The 19,234-nt window shown below is 44.6% G+C and overlaps 1 protein-coding gene across 3 annotated transcripts in view; it reads right to left on the reverse strand.

Moving 5' to 3' along the window:
- Positions 1 to 19,234, reverse strand: part of LOC147453381 (chaperone protein dnaJ 15-like) — a 110,107-nt gene that overhangs the window by 82,135 nt on the left and 8,738 nt on the right. For all 3 annotated transcript variants that reach the window (XM_086515574.1, XM_086515577.1, XM_086515576.1), the window contains exons 2-3: positions 2,783 to 2,906; positions 2,598 to 2,680 (exon numbers count right to left, since the gene is read on the reverse strand). In XM_086515574.1, the coding sequence (XP_086371700.1) occupies positions 2,598 to 2,680; positions 2,783 to 2,906 (207 nt within the window). The remainder of the gene's footprint in view (positions 1 to 2,597; positions 2,681 to 2,782; positions 2,907 to 19,234) is intronic.

The following is a 19,234-nucleotide window of genomic DNA, read 5'->3' on the forward strand; positions in this document are numbered from 1 at the left end:
CGGAAGTGATTGTTGAACTTTGCTCAAGATGAGTGCTCCGAACCATGCCAAGGTTCCTTTTACTTAGGGAAGGGAGAGCCTTCCGTTCTTTAATGAGAGAGTGCAATGGACACAAACAAGGTGAATGGACACTATGAGTGAAGGTGCTAAGAATGAGAGATAGAGAGAGAAGAGAATACAACACCGGAACTTGTAAAACCCTCCTCCGAAGGCCCCACTCTCTATGGCAAGAGCGGTCTACTATTGATTGCACAAATCTTACAATTCTTGGACTTGCCGACGATGTCGATGACGATGAGGACGACGACGAGACGGGCTGAAATTTGAAACTGCTAATAGCTCAAATCTGCAAATCTTTATCTGCTGAATTCTGACTCTATGTCGGTGACGATGTCAATGACGACGATGCGACGACGATGCACTGAAAACGCAGATGCTGAAATCTGTGTTTTCCGGGCTGAAACTGCAAACTTCGCAAGATCTGACCGTGCGGCGAGGATCGGCTGCGGGAAGGTGAGATCTGCGAGATTAGGGACTTTTTCTGCTGTAACTGACTGCTAAAAACTGAAAACGTTGGTTCTAGGGCTGAATCTGTCGCGATGGAATTGCAAAACACGGAGGCTGATCTGCAAACCAAAAACGTCAGGGCTGATTTGGTTCCTGCGGTGGAAATCTGCTAACGCTAGCGCTGATCTGCTGTCTACTGTCGCCAAGAATCTGCAAGTGCAAAAACGCTGGCTGATCTGATGCAAAAACGCTAGGTTCTGCTGTCTCCTGAACAAACGCTAGGCCTCTGTGGGTTTTCTTGCTGAGAAGTTGCCTGTTGAGCAAGGTGCTCCTGCTGCCTCTTCTGCCAGAAAGTGCTAGCGCTAGGTTTCTTATATACAAACTTATGAAATTTGCCCTACCTAGTTCCCAACAAAAGTCACTTAAAAATAATAAGTGAAAAATGTCAAAAATAGGGAAAATAGGTCTATGCACTGTAAAAATGCTCCTGATGGGTTCGGATGGAAATCTGATGATCATGTTGTGTGCAACCGGAGGATATGCATCTATTCTAAGTGTCTGGACATGCACAGTCTGCAAAGAGACTCACAAAAGTGCCAGATCACTTCCTATTCTAGACTCACTTGACGGAACTGAACCGGTCATGCTGTAGCTTATCCACGGACACATAGGGTTGGATGTGTCACATGACAGACATTTATAATAAATTCATAAACATACAAGATCACAAAACATAACACAATTCTAGATGAGAAGTTATAGCTCAAGAGTCAAATAAGACAGGCCTCCAATGTCTATTCTATAAGGCACGTCTCTGTATCGTTTGTCTCTTCATATGCCCTTCCCTAATTGGTCATTATTATGACTCTTTGTGGATGCAGCAAGTTGTTGTTGGTAGAATATTCTGCTTTTCTAAGCTTCAAACAGTGATTAATGGTCAAATATATGTATAATTTTGTAGTGTAATTTTTTTCATGCACCTGTGTATGGTACGACCCGTGTAGACGGATCCACTTATTGTACTGCCGTACGGAATGAACGGATTGGTACGTTGTGCATATCCTACCTTGATTTGTATGAGTGCAGATGCTCACATGTCTAAGAGATGTCGGAAAGAGATGAATCTGGCTTGAGCAGGATGTGTTTCCTTAGCCGCGGGGCCTCTGGCTACGTGAACTCCAGAAAGAAATTGACCAAAATACACTAACAAAAGGCACTCTGCACATTGAAATCCCTGAACCATTGTGCTTTCAAATTAAAAAAACTAATACAATTCTTTTCCAAAATTTACACTGCGAGGATTTTCAACTCCGAGTTTCTTTCTCTGTCTTTGACTTGTCTCTTCTTCCTTTTCTCCCTTCTAAACTTCACAATGACCTTGATTCCCTCCTCTTCATTCTCTTCTCAATCTTTTCCCGAACAAAGTGTTTCCTCTCTTGATATCCTCCCAAGTTCCCTTGATTTGAGTCCTTTCTCTGAGTTTTTCTTCCCCTTCTCTTCAACTTGGCTTTGAAGCCCTTTCTTCCCTTCTTATCCTCCTCCAATTGGCTCTTCTTCCCTTATGAACTCCCCTTGAACCCTTCTCTTCTTCTGCTCTGAACTCTCCCTCGCGAATGTCCTTGAGGATTCCCTAAATGAATGCTCTTGCTTCCTCCTCTTACTGCATGAGGCCTGAAGAGCCCTTGAGCTTGCTCCTCAATCCCTTGCTTCTCGAAACCCTTGCCTCGCAGCTCCCAATGCTTTTATACTCTCCTTTCCATGCTATCGTCGTCAACTTTTCCCCCTATTTTTAATGCTACCCCCTCTAAATATGACCTCGTTGTTTTTTATTTAGCTGAGCACCAGGCGGGAAGAAACCCCAGATGACATGGCCGCTTGTGTTGGGAGGTGCGCCAAATCTGACGCAGGTGGAGCCAAAAAGCTGCACACTACGTGTATGGGTGTGTGGAAATGTGTGTGTGTGTGTGTGTGTGTGTGTGTGTGTGTGCGTGCACGCGCTTACCAAAAAAAAAAAGTGTGTGTGCACGTGCATGCACAACACGTGTCATATTCACATTATAAGGAAGCATGCTAGGTGTAGGCTCACTTACCTGAATAGAGCCACAAACATAGTATTTACAGTGCCTAGGTTTGAAAGGTCAAGCTCCACATCAAGGCCAGCCATATCTACAGCCTGATTTTTCAAGAAATGATAGGCTCAGCTCAGCAAATGGGAGAAGCTGGCTGCTGCAATAATAGCAGATGGAAATTCCCCACATTTTCAATGTTACATTACCTGGAAACCAGCTAGGTCATATTGCCGCCGTTTTTCTGCGTCTGACAAAATACCATAAGAATAAGCAATCTCTTTGAACTTTTCGGCAGCTTCTGGGTTGTCAACATTCTTGTCTGGATGAAACCTGTCCCAAATGTTGCATTCAAAAATTAGGCAAGTTTGAGAAAACCTGGTTTTCAATAAAAAATATCAATGCATACCTTCAAAAGCTCAGAAAAATCTGGACTTATGAAATAAAAGAGGGCTAAAACACTTGCACGAAACACAAACTAAACATATACATAGAAAGAGGATAATCAAACAAGACTAAGTATAAAATGCATCGTCTTTGTTTTGAATAAATGAAAAGAAAACAACCTTGACTTGAACAAAAGAGATGGGCAAAACAAATGAGATGAGCTTACTATGAATGTGACTTTGAACAGAACTCAACTTTATAATCCATTGAGAACAAGGTCAATTAAAAGCAAAGACTCAATTCCTAGAATTTATTCACAAGTTGCTAAGCCATGGTGGAAGGCTTATCACACAGAATAGGCAGCGGAAGAAGCAATGAAGACAAGGTCTGGCCTTTGATCCAGTGGACACCTCGTTTCCAATCTGGCTCAACTCCGATAGGATCCTCTGCAATGCCACATACATATACAAGGAAACTATGGAGAAGAGAGATCACTGACGTAGAAAGAGATAGGACATCTGAGAGAGAGAGAGAGAGAGAGAGATCTGGGAAAGGCTCTCCACGTTGATACAAAGCTGCATATACAAGTGTTGTCACAAGACGGGCACCACGTGCCAATAGAAAAGAACAGACTGAGCAGACTTTTAGCACTTCAATAACAACCGAACTGAAAGAGAGAGAGAGAGAGAGAGAGAGAGAGAGAGAGATGATGCGGAAATCCGTACAACTGCCACGTCAGCAAAATTTCAAATCGGCACCAAGACAGGTTCAAAACAGATAACATCTATTTCAAACAAATTCCAAGCAGGATCACCAAACAAGTTCCCAAACAGATTTCAAACTTAAAAAGCAATCTCGACATCAGTCGAGCTTGAAAAGTCGACTACCTTTCCATCCTGAAACCTGCACCAGAAATTAGGGTTAGGTTCCTTCCATAAGGTCGTAGCCGACCGCAGCATGATCCACAAACTCTTGAATAGTCGAAACAAGCCTCGACAAGCAATGTTCCTGTGGCAGTGATGGTAGTCCCAAGACCTGGACCTCCAAGGTTTTTAGCTCAAAAAGAGACACCTACAGAGAGATATCGAGAAATTTCAAATTATAATCTGTTCGGGTTTCCATGGCAAGAATTTCAGGATTGAGAAATAAAGTGACACGAAACAAATCTTGGATCCTTCTCTTGCAAGTGATCTTTTTGACTTATGACCTGTAAGACATGTGCGGTGAATACGGGAGCGCGCCCGATGCGCAATGAAGTAAGGGTGGGAGTGGCTAATAAGTCCGGGATCGGGCCCCGAAGATACTTCACATAAAATACCAATAGCCTCTAGTTTGCTCTTTTGTAGGATCGGTATGCTTTCAGAAAAGCACACGCTTGAGACTCTGATACCGCTGTCACAAGACGGCACCCCGTGCCAATAGAAAAGAAAAGATTGAACAGACTTTTAGCACTTCAATAACAACCGAACTGAGAGAGAGAGAGAGAGAGAGAGAGAGAGAGAGAGAGTGTGGCGGAATTCCACCCCAGAGAGTATTGGCCCCAAACCTTGGCGCCAATTTCGGTATTTCTTTATATTGCATCAACACAGTACAAGCCGGTACTCCAGACTCTACACCTTCTCCAAGAAGCATGCCAGAGAATGAGACCATGGCCTCATATTTAAAGGCCCTAGGCCCCAAAAGCAGTTTACATGAAAAGCCTTCAAACTCAAAAGCATATGGTCCAAAAGCAATGCCCAAAATCTGCCAGCGCGTTTTGCTGAAATCCATACAACTGCCACGTCAACATTGTCAACGTGTTTTACAAAAATCTGTCAGCGGGATTTCAGTGCCATCCATACTGAAACCGGCCCGTAGGGCGGTAGGCTTTGGCTTTCACCCGATTCTTTACTTTAGACTTTAGGACACAAAGGAACTTCACAAATAAGCCTGTGACTGGAATTCAACACTTCAAGACAAACCACGGCATGGCAGCTAGAGCGCTACCAAGCAGACAATGACACCCTATTGGCCCCAATGATTGGCGCCTCTTTCGGTATTTCTTTATTCCTATTACACATGAGAAAAACCTGTAAACTTCTACAAGTTGTCTCACTTTTATCGAGCTGAAATTCCTCTACTTCAACCCGATTTCGGCAACATAACCACAGTAGAAGTCTCCACGGACAAAATCCCAAGCAAGCATTGACTTTCCACGCACTTTAGAGCTCTTTGCAAAACCTAGCGAGAAATTGCAGCTCGCTGAATTCTCTGTTTTGCGCTCCGATCCGCGTGGCAATCACTTTTCTGGGTAGCTCTCGAGCTCGAGCTCCTGTAGGGTCACTTGCCCCTTGAATTAGACGAAATTCCTCACGGGAAATCTCTCTAAATTGTCCTGTACAAGCACCCAATGCTTTCCCGAGGTTCCCGTGGCAAATAAACGATCCGAACGCTTGCACCTAACCCTCACCAAGCTGTCCAAACCTGTCCATGGCTGTAATTGCAGGTTTTTGACCCGATTTCACCAACATAACGACGCAAAAATCCCTGTAGATCAAAAGTACACATCGAGGACACTTTCCCTTGCGGTATGGAAGCTTTCCAATGAGCTGCAGGTCAATTTCAGCATGCTGTAATTTTCTGTTTTGCCACTGCTAGGTGCTTACTGCCCTGTACACGCATCCCAAGGCCTTTCCGAGGCTCCCCTGGCGATTCCCTACAGTTTAGGTGCGAAACCCTGAACTTGCAGAAAAACACAGCATGGTGTTTTGGACCGTTTCGAGCGGAGCGAGCACGCCTACACGTCTCAGGTGCTCCCGCACACAATGGGACAATTCCCCTGTAAATCGAACGAGTTCTCACGCGAGAAAACTCTCTTTTCGCATTCCTTCGCGATGGAATTGTGCGTACCTGAAGGGGATTAGCAATTAGCTAGGCTCTTGCAAACCCCAAGAACTGTACATGGTCATCTGAGAAGCCCAACTAGTGGGGCATTACCATATGTGCAAAGGGGAGAGAGAGATACGCAAGAGCAAATCGTCGCGCTACATAGAGCAACGGAGAAGGCAAGCTTTCCATTAAAGCTGTGAACACCTACACCCACTACTCACACACACTGTAGCACACTTAATGTACAAAAATCAGCCCTCTCTCTCTCTCTTGGGCGCCCCCTCTTCATGCAAATTTGGCAGATGCATCTGGATCCGCCATGTGTCCAGTTTGCCATAATGTACACTTAAAGCACAAAACACTTACTTGTAGCATGCAAAGTGCTCATCATTAAACATAAAATTCGTATATTACATGCAAACATATATGTTCCATGCTTGGCAAAACCCCACATTGTACCACACTTTCCCCTTTTCGTAACATCTTTTTCATACCTAGAAACCTTGATAATATCTCCATCATGGTCCTTTATCTAAGTAGATGTTGTCACAAGACGGGCACCACGTGCTAATAGAAAAGAACAAACTGAACAGACTTTTAGCACTTCAATAACAACTGAACTGAGAGAGAGAGAGAGAGAGACGACACGCGACACGGAGTGGCGAAATTCCACCCCAGAGAGTATTGGTCCCAAACCTTGGCGCCCCTTCCGGTATTTCTTTAGATTGCATCAACACAATACAAGCCGATACTCTAGACTCTGCACCTTCTCCAGGAAGCATGCCAGAGAATGAGCCCTTAGCACATATTTAAAGGCCTCGGGCCTATGAAAAGCAGTTTACATAAAAAGACTTTAAACTCAAAAGCTTCTGGTCCAAAAGCAATGCCGAAAAGCTGCCAATGCGATTTGCGGAATTCCGTACAACTGCCACGTCATTAGTCGGCGTAAAACGCAAAGTGTCCGTACAGCTGCCACGTCATCAATTTTGCATGTGTGGGTGTGGGTCTTGCTTTATTGTACTTCCTTTATGTCACTGGGGCCCCATCGGGCGGGGTCCCCATAAGTTGGTAGGACTTCTTCTTCTGTTACTTGTTCTTCTTAGGGTTTAGGCCCCTCGGCCAGGATCTACAACTTTCCATTCCTCAAGGCTTTGACACGTCAGCAATTTGTGATAGATGCCATCATTCTTCATCCTTGCAAGGGACACTTTGTTCTTGATGCATTAATTACTCTGTTTACACTTAACAATTATTTACAATTTATTTCTCAACCATGTTGTCATTAGATCTCAATGTGGTACTTTTGACTGTCTAATAAGGGAGCCTTTCATCCATGACTAATTTTTAGTTTGAGATAATGTACCCCAACTTAAATTATATGTAATGTCAATGCTATCTTTTTAATTCGAGAAAGATGGAAGGTGCTTCAAAGATAACTTTCCTTCAAAATGAGTGTTTACCCTAAAAAAAGACAAGATTGGGACTATTTTCAACTTAGTTTCCAAGCTACTTTGCCAACAATATTACATCAAAGGAGACTTATCCTTAGCAATAAAATCACAGTTTCAATAGTCACATGGATGGTCCTATGGTTGTGGGTTGGCCACCCTAGCTTTGGCATTCAAGCACATTTGTACCTTTAGGGGTTGCAACAACCTATTGCCGCACTAAAGTGCCCTATTTTTGGCATTTTGCATCATGTTTTACATTTTCTCAACCATGGCACGTCAGAATTTTGTCGTGGGGTGCCCTACCCATGCATGGCATATGGAGGTTTGCTCCTCCACGTGAAATACATCATGTACCCGAGCTTTGGAGACAAAGCACCCATGCAACAAGTTACCTCCTTGAGTTCCTACCTCCATTTTGTGTTGACAACCTTTCTTCATTCTTCGATTGCTTCCCTATTTGAAATTCAATCTCTTATCCTCTCTTCTATCTCTTATCTCTTTTCCATAAACTCTCTCTTCCCTCTAAATCCGCTCACTACTACGTCATTGGATCAAAGCAGTAGACAGCCCCTCCCCTTCCTTTTCTACGTCCACATCATCAATCTTCCTTGCATTGCTTTCTTAAGTCGAGGCAACCCTTGGCTACCTCCCTTGTAGATTTGGGGTGGGTTCGTCAAAAGAAGTTGCATCTATTCCTAGCCTTACTACTCTTGCTGTTGTTTTCAGCAGATCTTGGCATCATAGGTTGTGTTTTGCTCTTCCTTTTTCTCTACCTCCATCTACTATGTAGCAACTACAATTAATACCCATTATTGCCTTGCTAATTTCTTGCTTTGGACTCTACACCAACGTTTTCAGCAATGCAATGGCGATGTGTGTGGACAACAACAAGATTTTCCGCCATTCTTGCCTCTTTGCAAGTGTGCTTCCTCTATGTGTTGATCTTCTCTCTTCATCATAGGTGTTGAAAGAGATAAAAAAAAGGAGCACATAATTATGGCTACAAACAAATTGTGTCAAAAAATCACAAAAATTGGGAAAAAATATAAAATGGGCAAAATGCCTAGTGCAAACCCTATATGTGCCTAGAATCCTTGCCATGAAGGTTAAAAGGTGGCCAACCCAGCATCATCTCCATCATGAACTTTACCAAAGCCTCCATAGAATTGGTGCGATCTGCGGCAAAGATGGAGACAAAGAAGGATCCAGCAACGGCCCTCTTGGTGTAGGGATCACCGTCATGCAAAGTATCCATTCCGATTCAGGTGATGACCATGCACTGAATACTTGGGGTACTTGGGTTCTTGGGTACTTAGGGTTCTTGGTACTACTTGCAATGAGGGTTTAAGAACGCTTTTCTCTTATCCAAGCTCAACTCCTTCCCAAGGGTGCACCCCTTGGCGTCCTTGCACCCACACCAAGGTTGCAACCAAGGTTGCTTTTCCCCACCTCACGTCGATTGGTATGCCGCAATGTGCAAGGTTCGTTGTCAATGAGTGGAAAAGAGGAATGAGGGGAGGCTGGACAAGCCCTTCTTTTCTGAGTTACCTATCACTCTTCAAAAACACACAATCAAAGGGTATGCAACTAATCTAAAGTGCCTGTGCATGCACATCCTGCTTACAGCCTCACAAGGGTGCCAGAACACTTCTTAGTCTGTCCTAAATCCTAGACATAGGAGTTAGCTTTTCCACATGCACATAGGGTTAGATGTGCACGACATTGTTAGTCTTCTTCTCTCTCTATCGCTCATCACAGAACCTTCACTCACAGTACCATTCGCTCTTCTCCCTCCAGTCTGTTACACATCTCTCTCTAGAGTAAAAGGAAGTCTCCTGTTAGGTGCAACGGAATGAATGTTTGCCCTTTGCGCAAGATGAGTGCTCCGAACTGTGCTCAAGGTTCCTTTTGTTCTTATGGCAAGTAGAGCCTTCCGTTCTTAATGAGAAAATGCTATGATCACAAACAAAGTGAATGACACTGTGCGTGCAAGTATATGAGACTAAGAGATTGACAGAGAAGAGAATACGACACCAGAAACGTTGTAAAACCCTCCTCCAAAGGCCCCACTCTCTATGGCGTGAGCGGTCTACTTATGACTGCACAAATCTCTACAATGCTTGGATTTGCCGACGATGTCAACAATGATAAGGATGACGACGAGACGGCTGAAAACTGAAATCGCTAAGGGCTGAAATCTGTAAGCCTTGTATCTGTTGAATTCTGACTCTATGTCGGAGACGATGTCGATGGCAACGATGTGACGACGACGCGCTGAAAACGCAGATGCTGAAATCTGCGTTTTCCAGGCTGAAACTATAAACCTTGCGGAAACTAACTGTGCGGCGAGGAACTGCGGCGAGAAGGTGAGATCTGCGAGGTTCGGGACTTGCTCTGTGGTGTCTAAGGGCTGAAAACTGAAAACGCTGATGGTTCTTGAGGTTCCGTCGCGGAGAATCTGCAAAACGCTGGGGTATAATGCAAATGCAACAACGCTAGGGCTGAAAATCTGCTGCTGTCACCGATTGTTCTGCAAATGCGAAACGCTAGGCTGATCTGTTGTGTCTTGACGACGCTGGGGCTGATCTGTTGTGCACAAATCGCCAAGGCTGATCTGACGCAAAAACGCTAGGTCTTCTGTGCAGAAAGCGCCAGAGTCGTCACGGGGGTTGGTCTTGCTGAGAAGTTGCCTGTTGAGCAAGGTGCTCCTGCTGCCTCTTCTGCCAGAAAGTGCTAACTCTGGTTTGCTTATATATTAACTTAGCAAAATTACCCTACCTACTTTCCAACAAAAGTCACTTAAAAATAATAAGTGAAAAATATCAAAAATAGGTAAAATAGGCTAAATGCATTGGAAAATTCCCCTTAAGGATTCTGATGGGAATGCTTATAATCATGCTGTGTGCAACCAGAGGATATACATCTACACTAAGTGACTGGGCATGCACGGTTTACGAATAGACTCACAAAAGTGCCAGATCACTTCTAATCTAGACTGACTGGACTGACTGAACCCTGATCATGTTGTAGCTTGTTCACGGACAGATAAGGTTGGATGTGTCACGTGTCATCCTCTCCTTTTCAAAGTGAGGTACTAGTACCGAACTGTATGGCGTTGAGGGAGATTGCCAATAGCATCCGGAATCTTGGAAGGTACTCTTCGCCGGCCCACTCTGATGTGTGGGTCGTGTGGTACTTGAACTTCATAAAGGTCTGCAAAGCTTGCTTCTCTGGGCCGCGCTGAAAGCGACACAAAGTCTTCTGAGTCTCCTTCAATGCTTCAACTTCGTCGAGAGTCGTGCTTCTTTCTTCTTCAAGAATCTCCATGGCTGAAAATTCCTGAAACCATTTCCAACACAAAACCATGAACATACCTATTCCATGTAAAGTGAGTGGAAAAAATCTTGTCTTCCTCAAAGACTATGCATGCAATGTAGATGAACCAATAGACGGAGTGCCAAACCGTTCACCACACACACGCAAACAATGAGATCAAATCTTTCTCTTGTGATCTAAAACAATCAACTGTGGCAATTTCCACCATGCTTGGTGCTCATATTTTCATGTGCTCGTTCTACGAATGTGTCATGCCAAAGAAGAGACATGGAATGTGACTTCCTTTCATACATACTTTTCGGCTTTTCATGAAAAATCCGCATATAACTGTGCTCATTCATGAGTGAAACGTGCTCAACGTACAATATGTCATGACTAGGAAAATGGATCACATAAAAACGCTAACTAAAATACACGAAACGATCACGAATGAAACACTCGAACAATGCGTGCGTATCAATCATGCGATGTCACGTGACACATCCAACCCTATGTGTCCGTGGAGAAGCTACAGCATGATCAGGGTTCAGTCAGTCTAGTCAGTCTAGGTTTAGAAGTGATCTTGCACTTTTGTGAGTCTATTCGTAGACCGTGCATGCCCAGTCACTTAGTGTAGATGCAATGTGCATATCCTCTGGTTGCACACAGCATGATCATCAGTATTTCCATTAGAATCTATTAGAATCAGTTAGGGGATTTTCCAATGCATTTAGCCTATTTTCCCTATTTTTGACATTTTTCGCTTATTAATTTAAGTGACTTTCCAACAGTAGGTAGGGCAATTTTGCTAAGTTAATATATAAGCAACACTAGGCTAGCATTCTTGGGCAAATGAGCAAGGAGCACAACAGGCCCTAAGGCAGCAGGTACCCCTTCTCTCTCAGCAAGAACTCATCAAGCATCCCCATAGTCCTAGCGTTTTTGGTCATCGCCATCAAACTCCCCAAGCTGGCATTTTCAGTTTCCATCTCATCGCCAGAGTCTCCTACAGCCTAGCGTTTCAAGGTCGCCCTCAAGGCTGCAGAAAGCAGCGTTTTCAGCCCTTAATCGCAGCAGGTCTTTCAGCGTTTTCAGCATTGAATACAGCAGCAAAAACGCAGCCATAGCAACTGCAGATCCCAGCGTTTTTCAGCATAAAGAAACGCAGCGGTTCAGCGTTTATAGCAGCCCAAAACAGCCCCAATTCAGCAGATTTTCAGCAGTCAGAAAGTTGCAGATTTCAGCCCCTAGGTCGTCGTCGTCGTCACCAACATAGTCCCAAGTTGCATCAGTCCATTGCATCGTCATTGTACGGTGTACCACTTTGTGCAATCATAAGAAGACCACTCTCGCCGATGAGAGGGGGGCCTTCGGAGGAGGGTTTTACAACGTCTCTGTGTCGTATCTCTCTTCCCTCTCTATCTCTCAGTCTCATACACTTTCACGCACAGTGTCCATTCACTTTGTTTGTGATCATAGCATCTCTCATTAAGAACGGAAGGCTCTACCTTCCATAAGAACAAAAGGAACCTTGAGCACAGTTCGGAGCACTCATCTTGAGCAAAGCGCAAACATTCATTCGGTTGGACCTTACATTGGTATCAGAGCTTTGGCAGCGTTCTGTATCACTCAAGGAAAGAACCACAAGAATCACAAGAATTTTTTTTGCTTGTTGAGGTCGCACGAACCCAAGTTCGCTTTGCCGTGTCGATTCCTAATCGTGTTTTTGAAGAGTGACAGGAATCCCAGGAAAGAAGGGCTTGTCTAGCCTCCCCTTGTGTCTCTTTTCACTCATTGAGAGCGGACCGTGCACTTAGCGGCCGGCCAATCGACGTGAGGTGGGAAAAAGCAACCTTGGTGTGAACGCAAGGCCGCCAAGGGGTGCACCTTCGGAAAAGAGTAGAACTCGGGTGAAAAGAAGATCCTTCTCAAACACAGTTTGCAAGCGAAAGAAAACCTCAAGATCCTCAAGAACCCAAGAACCCAAGACCCTCAAGAACCCAAGCTCCTCGTGGACTTAAGGACCAAAGATCATAGTGCATGGTCATCACCCGAAGCGGAATGGATACTTCGCATACAGGTGATGAGTATGAGAGAGGCGACGAAGAATTTTTCCCACCAAGAGACTTTTTCGACCCTCCCCCTTCGCCACCTACGCCACCAAGTGTACCCAACCCTATGGAGGCAATGGTCAAGCAGATGATGGCCATGATGGACAAACAAGAAGCAAATCGCATTGCTAAGGACCGCGAGCAAGAAGCAAATCGCCTTGCTTTAGAACGCGAGCGCGACGCACACAAAGAAGGAAAACAACAAAGGAAGGCAGAAGAGGCAACACGAAGCACGGCCTTTGAGGCCGAGCGTGCAGCTGAAAGAGTGGCCTTGGAGATCAAGCGTGAGGCTCAACGAGAACTACGCACTCAAGAATTGATTCGACAAGTACTAGCCTCGAAGACCGAACCACCCAAGGATCGTGGGAGTTCATCGAGTGGCGCAAGCCACGATACGGATTCCAACCATCCAGTCACAGAGAAGTTGACTTTCAATAAGTATGATGGTAAGATGGGTGCTACGGTTATTCATTCTTGGTTGCATCAATTTAATGCTTATTTTGCGACAACTAAGAAGACAGGAAATAGCAAAGTTTTGACGGCAGCTATGTACTTTGCCGGTGATGCCATCAATTGGTACCCGCATGGCAAGAGGCACAGCTAGCCGCGCACCTAGAGGAAGCCGACGAATTCACGCCCCTTTCCTTCAATTGGGCTGATTTCCAAGACAAGCTCAAGGCGCGGTTTATGCCACCTCAGTACCTCGCACGATTGAAGGACGATTGGCGCGCTCTCAAGCAAAATGGTATGCCAGTTATGTCTTTTTCTAATCGTGTTTTGCAGCTAGGTACCCAATTACGCAAATCGGATGATGAACGCAAAGAGGCATTCCTTTATGGATTGGACGAGTATATCAAGTACGATGTTGAGGTCTCAATCGACCTCAACAAGGCGGTAGCGATTGCTCTTGCACAGGAGATGAAGCACAACAAGGGAAAGCCTAAGGAGAAGAAGACTTCCACAAGTACCTCGCAGACTTCTCAGAACGGTAAGAACGGTAAGAATGGTAACTCTTCTAACCAATCTTCCAACAGTCTCTCAGAAAAGAATTCTTCCAATGAATCTAAGGGTAAGGCTAACACAATTGCTAAACCTAAGCTTACTCCAGATGAAAAGGTAGCACAAGAAATTGTAGGAGGATACATCACATCGGAAGAGCAAAGCACTTATTCTAAGAAAGGTCGTTGTTTTCATTGTCACATTAAGGGTCACATAAAAAGAACATGTCCTAAGCTTGAATCGATTGAATCTAAAGAATCCACAGAACCCACTTCCTCTGTCAGTGCAATTAATGATAACATGAGTGGCCGCAAGTCTCTCATGACCCTCCCATTGATGATTCTCTCATTAAATGTTATGGTCGTACGTCGGGGTAGCATTTTGTCATATTGTTTGACCCAGGTAGTATGTATGATGTGATCAGTCCCTCTCTTGTTGAGAGAGCCCGCCTCGAAGTTACTCAAAGATCTCCTATCGAGGTCTCTGGTTTTATTCTCGGTATGGACGCATGTTTGCCATTCAACAAGATGCCTTCACTAGACGATTTGTTGTTTCTCCTCTCTCAGGAATCAGGATGTGATATGATTTTGGGCATTCGATGGTTTCGGGATAATAACCCTCTCATTGATTGGGAGGCTAACACTTTCACTCTCAATGCCAATAGTGATTCTCCCATTGTCATTCATGGAGACGACATTGTTCATTCTCCATCTCTCATTGCTAATATGCAGGACAAGATTGAAAGGATTCAGGAGAAGGAGACTCTCTCAGTCTCTTTTTCCCCAAAGCATGACACACAGGATTGGCATGATTGTGATCAGCATGATGATTTGGATGATAATGATGAGCATGATGACAAGCATGATATTTTGCATGATCAAGATGTGATTTCTCACAAGCATGATGAGTTGCATGAAGATGATGTGATTGTTCACAAGGATGATGTGTTAGTGGATGCTTTTTCTAGCAAAGCTAACCTCGTTGTAGATTCGATCGATCACGAAGAACCGATCTTGGCTTTCGAGTCGAGGTCCAAAGAACCCCCACAGGACGATTCGATCATTCAAGAAGAAGCGATCTTGGCTCTCGAGCCTAGGTCCAAAGAACCCTCACAAGAAGTATTATGCGTTCGCATGATGGATTCGCACGCATTGCTCGAATGTTTCATTCGTGATCGTTTCTTGTATTTTAGTCACCATCGTTATGTGTCCCTTTTCCTAAGCATGACATATTGTATGTTGAGCACGTTTCTCTCATGGATAAGCATGAATGTATGCGGATTTCTCATGAAAAGCTGAAAAGTATGTAAGGAAGTCGCATTCCATGTCTCTTCCTTGGCATGACACATTTGTAGAAAGAGCACATGAAAGTATGAGCACCAAGCATGGGCATTTCCGTTGTGAATTGCCACAGTTGATTGCTTTAGATCATAAGAGAAAGATTCGATCTCATTGTCTGCGTGTATGTGGTGAACGGTTTGGCACTCCGTCTATTGGTTCATCTACATTGCATGCACAGTCTTTGAGGAAGACAAGATTTTTTTCACTCACTTTACATGGTTGAAAATGGTTTCAGGAATTTTCAGCCATGGAGATTCTTGAAGAAGAAAGAAGCACGACTCTGGACGAAGTTGAAGCATCGAAGGAGCCACAGAAGACTTTGTATCGCTTTCGGCGCGGCCCAAAGAAGCAAGCGTTGCAGACCTTTATGAAGTTCAAGTACCGCACGACTCACACATCAGAGTGGGCCGGCGAAGAGTCCCTTCCACGATTCCGGATGCTGTTGGCGATCTCCGTCGACGCTATACAGTTCGGTACCAGTACCTCACTTTGAAAACGAGGGGATGTCATGTCACGTGACACATCTAACCCTATGTGTCCGTGGACAAGCTACACCATAACAGGGTTTCCATCAAGTCCAATCGGTTTAGATTAGAAGTGATCTGGCACTTTTGTGAGTCTATTCGTAGACCGTGCATGCCCAGTCACTCAGTGTAGATGCATATCCTCTGGTTGCACACTGCATAAGCATAAGCATTTCCATCAGATTCCATCAGAGTCAGCTTGGGGATTTTTCAAGTGACTTTATCCTATTTTTCGCTATTTTTGACATTTTTCACTTATTTCTTTAAATAAGTGACTTTTGTTGGGAACTAAGTTAATATATAAGCAAACCCAAGTTAGCACAATTGGGCATATGAGCAAGGAGCACAGCAGGCTTTCCAAGCAACATGTACTCCCTCCCTCTCTCAACAAGAACCTCTCCAAGCCATCCCTTGGTGAGCCATCCCCATCCAAGCATAGCGCCATACCTCTCCCCCCCTTGGCGTTTTCCCACCAGAAGCCCATCGCCAGCAAGCCTTCTTCTTGGTGTTTTTACACACCTGCAGCAGCCCCAACCCTCTGCGTTTTGGGATCGCCAGTCAAGCTACAGAAGTCAGCGTTTTTTACCTCAGGTTTTCAGCATTGGAAAACGCAGCAAGGCAGCGTTTATTAGCAGGTACAGCAGCGATTAAATTCAGCCGTAAACCTGCAAATCTTCAGCGTTTTTCAGCCTACGACAGCAGCCATAAAAAAACGCAGCTTGTCCTTCTAGTCTTCAGCGTTTTTAGTAGCCATAAGAACCTCGACAAAACCAGGGATTTTCAGCCATAGGAAACAGCCCCAAGTTCTTCCAGATTCTCAGCCATTACCCCCTTGTGGACAGCAGATAGAAGAGCATCGAATTTAGCCTTAAAGTCATCATCGTCGTCATCGGCATAGTCCCCGTTTGCATCAGTCCATGCATCATCATTGTACACCTTTGTGCAATCAAAAGTAGACCACTCTCGCCGACGAGAGTGGGGCCTTCGGAGGAGGGTTTTACAAACTCTCGGGTGTCGTATCTCTCTTCTCTCTTTCTCTCAATCTCATACACTTGCACGCACAATATTCACTCACTTTGTTGGTGATCATAGCACTCTCCATAAAGACGAAAGGCTCTCTCCTTCCCTAAGAACTAAAAGGAACCTTGAGCAAATATAGATCACTAATCTTGAGAAATACAACATTCATTCCGCTGCACCTTACATGTCACGTGACTGATGAAAAAGCTTCACAAGGAATTATAGGAGGATACATCACGGCTGAAGAACAAGTGATTTATGCTAAAGAAGGTAGATGTTTTCAATGTCACGTCAAGGGTCACATTAAGAAGGCCTGTCCTAAGACAGTCGCACCTAAGGAACCAAAGGCACCCACAGCTACCACAAGCACTGTCACAACACAACCTGCATCTTCTCCTGACTCTGACACACACATTGATGAGTCTCTCTTGAAGTATTATGGTCATGTAAAGGGGCAGCGTTTTATCATATTGTTTGATCCAGGCAGTATGCATGATGTGATTAGTCCCCTTCTCGTTGAGAAAGCCCGCCTAGAGGTTAGTCAGAAAGCTCCTCTCGAGGTTTCTGGCTTCGCTCCTGGTATGGACTCTCTCATCACGAAGGAGTGCCTTGATGTGATGTTTACCGTTCAAGAAGCTTCTTTTCGTAGGAAATTTCTTGTATCTCCTCTCTCAGGATGTGATATGATTCTGGCCTTAAATGGTTTCGTGAACTTGACGCTCACATTAAATTTGGTGCTAACACGATCACTTTACATTCCGACATTGATTTCCCCCTCATCATTCGTGTTGAGGAGGGCTTGCATTCTTTGCCTCATCTCTCATGTGCAGGTAAAGCGTGAATTACGACGAGGAGCACAAACGGCATTCATTTATGTTGCTCCAGTTTCCCAGAGCATTCAGGCACCAAGTAAGTATTCAGAGTTGTTTACGAAGTTTAAACATCTCTTTTTGCAGGATGATCTTCCACCTCGTCTCCCACCCGAGCGGCCGGAGGACCATCGCATCGAGCTTATGGAGGGAGCGCAGCCTGTCAGTAAGGCTCCCTACCGTTTGAACAAGTCACAAGAGGAAGAGTTAGAGCGACAACTCACGGAGTTGGTGGCTAGAGGATTCATACGTCCTAGTGTAAGTCCTTTCGTTGCCCCTATTTTGTTTGTTCGCAAGAAGGATGGTTCGTCTCGTTTGTGTGTTGATTACAGGGCATTAAACAAGATGACCGTCAAGAACAAGTTTCCGATGTCTCGCATTGAGTATATCCTCGATAGGCTCAATGGGGCAAAGATTTTCTGCAAGGTCGATCTCAAGAGTGGATACCATCAAGTACGGGTATTCAAAGGCGACATTTTCAAGACCGCTTTTCGCACCGAGCGAGGGCAATGGGAGTATATTGTTATGCCTTTTGGATTGACAGGTACCGTGGGTACGTTCAATCGTCTCATGGTAGGTCGTTTCGGCGATATGGTCGGTGTATGTGTGTTTATCTTTTTAGATGATATTCTCATTTTTTCTGCATCGTGGGAGCAACATGAAAGAGATGTTGAAAGGGTACTAACTCGTTTGGATGAGTGTCAGTTGTATATTGCAGCTAAGAAGTCTGAATTTTTTCTTACTGAAGTCACTTATCTGGGTTATATCATTTCTGCAGAAGGCGTCAAGCTAGACCCCGCGAAGGTGGAACAGGTTCGTAATTGGGATTTGCCCAAAACTGCATATGATGTGCATTCTTTTCTTGGTCTATGTCAAGCATATAGTTCGCACATAGAGAATTTTGCACGCATTGATGCACCTATGACTGATGTTTTGAAAGGGATAAAGACTCGCCGTCAACGTGTAGACTTGCCCGAGGCAGCCATTGAGGCTTTCGCAGCTCTCAAGGTTGCGGTGACAGAAGCACCGTGTCTTATCCTTGCCTCTTGGGATGATCCCTTTGAGGTATGGACGGATGCGAGCAATGTCGCCATTGGCGCTGTGGTCCAGTAGCATGATCGTCCTGTAGCTTTCCTTAGCCGAAAGCTCAATAGTGCGGAAAAGAATTATTCAGTTTATGATAAAGAACGTTTGTCTGTCATTCACTCTCTTAAGCATTGGAAGCATTTTCTGTATAGTAGAGAGTTTACAGTGCACACAGATCATCAAGCCCTCAAGTGGCTCCAGTCTATGCCTAGTGCACATTGGAGTGATCGCCAAGCGCGGTGGTCACAATTTTTTGAGCAATTAGGAGGTTTGATTGAGTATGTACCTGGAAAAGCTAGCCCTGTTGTTGCAGATGCGTTGAGTCACAAAGGACAGATTTTGGCTCGAGTCAAGAACCACATTTTCTATACAGGGTGAGTCTTTTGACAGCATGAAGAATCAGTATGCAGATTCGGAGTTTGGTAAGTATTGGTTGTAGGCTCTTGCTTCCCAAGGGCCCAGCAACTATCTCATTCGTGATGGATTGTTATTTTTTCGTCAACGTTTATGTGTGTTGCCCTCTCTCAAGCCAACCATATTGCATGATGCACATGATTCTCTCACGGGTGGGTAGAGGGAAATGAACACCACATTGGGAAAGATTGAACGTTTTTTTTATTGGCCTGAAATGCGAAAAGATGTGTTTCGTTATGTCACACAGTGCACTATATGTCAAAAAGTAAAAGCTCCT

The sequence above is a fragment of the Adiantum capillus-veneris genome, chromosome 7 (assembly GCF_014529385.1).
Source record: "Adiantum capillus-veneris isolate H3 chromosome 7, ASM1452938v2, whole genome shotgun sequence".
NCBI classification, from domain to species: Eukaryota; Viridiplantae; Streptophyta; class Polypodiopsida; order Polypodiales; family Pteridaceae; genus Adiantum; species Adiantum capillus-veneris.